This window comes from Helianthus annuus, chromosome 10 (assembly GCF_002127325.2).
Source record: "Helianthus annuus cultivar XRQ/B chromosome 10, HanXRQr2.0-SUNRISE, whole genome shotgun sequence".
Taxonomy (NCBI): Eukaryota; Viridiplantae; Streptophyta; class Magnoliopsida; order Asterales; family Asteraceae; genus Helianthus; species Helianthus annuus.
Window position 1 is genome coordinate 152,984,682 of NC_035442.2, and position 3,400 is coordinate 152,988,081.

The following is a 3,400-nucleotide window of genomic DNA, read 5'->3' on the forward strand; positions in this document are numbered from 1 at the left end:
GCATCATTCTAGCAACTATTCTCAACATATACAATAACAAGTTTTGCTGACGTCAGGGAATAGTGTTGCACTTTGACTTTTTGTTTTTTTTTTTAATTTTTCATATAATAGTTATTTATAGGTGATGTCAAATTACAATTTTATCCCAGGTGTAAAATTACGATTTCGCCCTCGATTCAAAATAAAATCTTGCTTTTGCCCCTTGCTTAAATTTACGATTTTGCCCTTAGTTAAAAAATACAATTTTGCCTCCAGTTCAAAATAAAAATATGGTTTTGCCCTCAGCTAGAGTCCTGCCAAATTATGATTTGGTTCCCAGTTTAAAATTATGATTTTGCCCCCAACTAAAAATTACGATTTTGCCCGTAGCTAAAATATTACGATTTTGCCCCCATTTCAAAATAAAAAAAAATGGTTTTCCTCTCAGTTCAAAATATTATTTTACCTCCATTTTAAAATTACGATTTTACCTCCGCTAAAAATTGCAATCTTGCCATCGTTTTTTTTCCTTTGGCAAAACCATGGTAGTGTTTTATTTTACTTTGTTGATTTAATTTTGTTTTTATTCATGCCAAACAGCTGCCTAACACTCGCTAATTGGTCCTGACAAATTATTGTTTTGCCCCCAACTCTAAGTTACACGCTTGTCATCGTTTTAGTTAATTTTTTTTTTTATCATAACTATGGTACTGTTTTTCTTTAATTGGTTAACTTGATATGTCTTTTTTATATCGTTTTATAGGTAGCATGTATAACTAACCGACATAAAGGCGTACATGTTATTAACCTAAGAAATAGTCGGTTTAGCGCCCCGCAACGCGTGCGGCGCATAACTCTAGCTGCCTAACACTGGCTCATTAGTCCTGAAAAATTACAGTTTTCCCTGAGCCCAAAATTACGGTTTTATCATCGTTTTTTTTTTTCATAGCAAAGTTATAATAGTCTTTTTTTTAATTGATTGAGAGTTATTCGGCCATTGCCCCGCAACGCGGGCAGGGCATCTACTAGTTAACTAATATAACGTTAAAAAAAACTAATACAACTACTATTTACAAGCCCTTTGGATTAGTGGTCCATTTCACTTTCTGGCCCAAGTAAAGATATGCATCCTAAGGGTCCGGCCCGGTACGGTCTAACCGTATCACAGCTTACCCGAAACGCCGTCGTATACAATCAGCTTTTCTTGAACCAAAAGTAAAACCTAAGAAAGCTGAAGTCTGAAGACTGGTTCACCAGATAAAACACCAAACGTTGAATTCATCTGTTTGAATAAGGTATGTCTCTTAACAACAATGGCTAGTTGAAGGAATTTGGTATTTTAGGATCGTTGATATGTTGACAAAAAACCTTAGGTATATTTAATTTGACAAACGGGAAAGTTTGAATGATTAATCGGAAAATTTAGCGAATTAACAGTCTTCAGAATGTGAATGTATCATCGTCTCCCTCCTTGTGCCTTTAGAATTCCAGAATCCAAAAATTAGATATAGAGTTAAGTGCCATCTCCACCATGTGGTTTGTTCACTTTTGCAGCAAAAGTAGAGGGGGCAATCTTGACCCAAAGCCTTTCAAATGGGTCAATTTGGGTTGCTTTTAAAATTATATGGGTTGATTTGGGTAAGATATTTTAACTAATTGGGTCATAATGTCATTTTAAAATTCACTTTTGCTATTTAAGGTCAAATTTTAAAATCGCACCGTTTTCCTCCCTGATATTTTGGAAACATGTCATTTTAGTCCAAAAAATAACCACTATTAAAAAATTTAGTTAGCTTAGGGGTAAAATTCGGTTGTTTCTAAGCAGCTGGTTACGGGTTCGATCCCGGCCAACTGCAATTTTGACTGTGGTTACCCTTAAGCTAACTGAATTTATTTAAGTGTGGTTATTTTTTTGGGCTGAAATGGCAATTTTCCAAAATGTCAGGGAGGAAAATGGTGCAATTTTGAAATTTGACCTGAAATGACAAAAGTGAACAAACCACACGTAAATGGCACTTAACTCATATAGAGTTAATGGCACTTAATAGTAAATTTGTAGATTATTCTATTACCCAAGCACATAAGAAAATAAAAATAAAAAGAGTATTTACGGGTTTGGTTCGGGTAAACGAATATGCATAGTTTTGATAATCAGGCCGGGTGTCAACTAATACCATACCAGTCTCATACCTGAGAAAGTTTCAAAAATGATCCTATACCCGAACGAACACATGTCCTAAATGTTTTGGGTTTACCCGTCAGATTCGGGTTCGTTTGCCAAGTTGAAATGCCCGGTGTTTATTACGAAGTGTTCTTTTTCCTACAGATCAAGATAAAAGAACAATGGCAACAGAAAAGAGTCAACAATCTACTCCATCTGCTTCTGTTTCTGCTCCGGTGGCGGCATCATGTAGAAGGAAGAAATCGGAAGATGCAAGTTTCTTACAGGATGTGAAAGATCACATTGATGAGTTCATACATGCTTCCACGGATGAACATAAAACATGCTTCCAAAAGACCATTCTAAAGGTTTGTTTTTCAAATACAGATACTATACTCCTACAAACACAATTGTTCAATGATTTAACATGGTTTAAAAAAGCGTGAGGCCTACAGTGAGGTGCGCGTCTATGTATAACCAAATAAGCTTTATTTACAACTAGAAGTTGCGTATCTCTCAGCTGTTTTATATATCAAGTAGCCCTTTCATAATTTTTTCATACTTTGGTGCATCCAAACCTCATTGGACCCAATTTTGGCCTATAACAACATGAGGCGAACCTTTATGCGCCTGATGTGTTTTCCTTGAGGCGTGCCTTTTTAAACCAATATGCTTAATATTTTGATGTGTGTTGTAGATGTTTGGAATGTCTAAGGTGGTTGCACAAACAAGTGCTGATAACACGGGAGTTGAGAGTTCATTGTCCCTGCAAACAGTTGTTTCTGATTAACGAATTACCTTAAATTGTTGCAACATGCTCTTTGTGCTTTAAATTGGTTATTTACATATGATATGAGATGTACATGAGAGGAAATAAGTCCAGTATATATGTATCCACAGTTACATTTCAGTGACAGCTTATGGGAAATTCTGAGATTATTGATATGGCAAACACCATAACTCCAGACCACTAGGTCATGGGTATCTTATCTAGAATTAATTGTATTAACAATGTAATTAACTTCTCATTTATTCTAGGGTTGTTCACGAGCCGAGCTAGGGCAAGCTCAGCCTCGGCTCAATTAGAAACTGAGCCAACTCAGATCACTCGAATTTCAAACCGAGCTAAAAACTCGGATTTAAAAAGAAAATTTAATATATAACTTTCAAAATTCAGTAGTATCAAATATCATTTAATTGTTTAAATAAGCATATCCAAAATAAGTTTAACCTAATACGTTACAATCATAAATCAAGTTC

The 3,400-nt window shown here is 35.2% G+C and overlaps 1 protein-coding gene across 1 annotated transcript; it reads left to right on the top strand.

The window, feature by feature from the left end:
• Positions 1 to 1,123: 1,123 nt before the first annotated feature.
• LOC110882871 lies at positions 1,124 to 3,092 on the top strand. Its single transcript, XM_022130775.2, has 3 exons — positions 1,124 to 1,274; positions 2,306 to 2,508; positions 2,838 to 3,092. The coding sequence occupies exons 2-3, from the start codon at positions 2,323 to 2,325 to the stop codon at positions 2,928 to 2,930; spliced, it is 279 nt and encodes a 92-aa protein (XP_021986467.1). The 5' UTR covers positions 1,124 to 1,274; positions 2,306 to 2,322; the 3' UTR covers positions 2,931 to 3,092.
• The last annotated feature ends 308 nt before the right edge of the window (positions 3,093 to 3,400 follow it).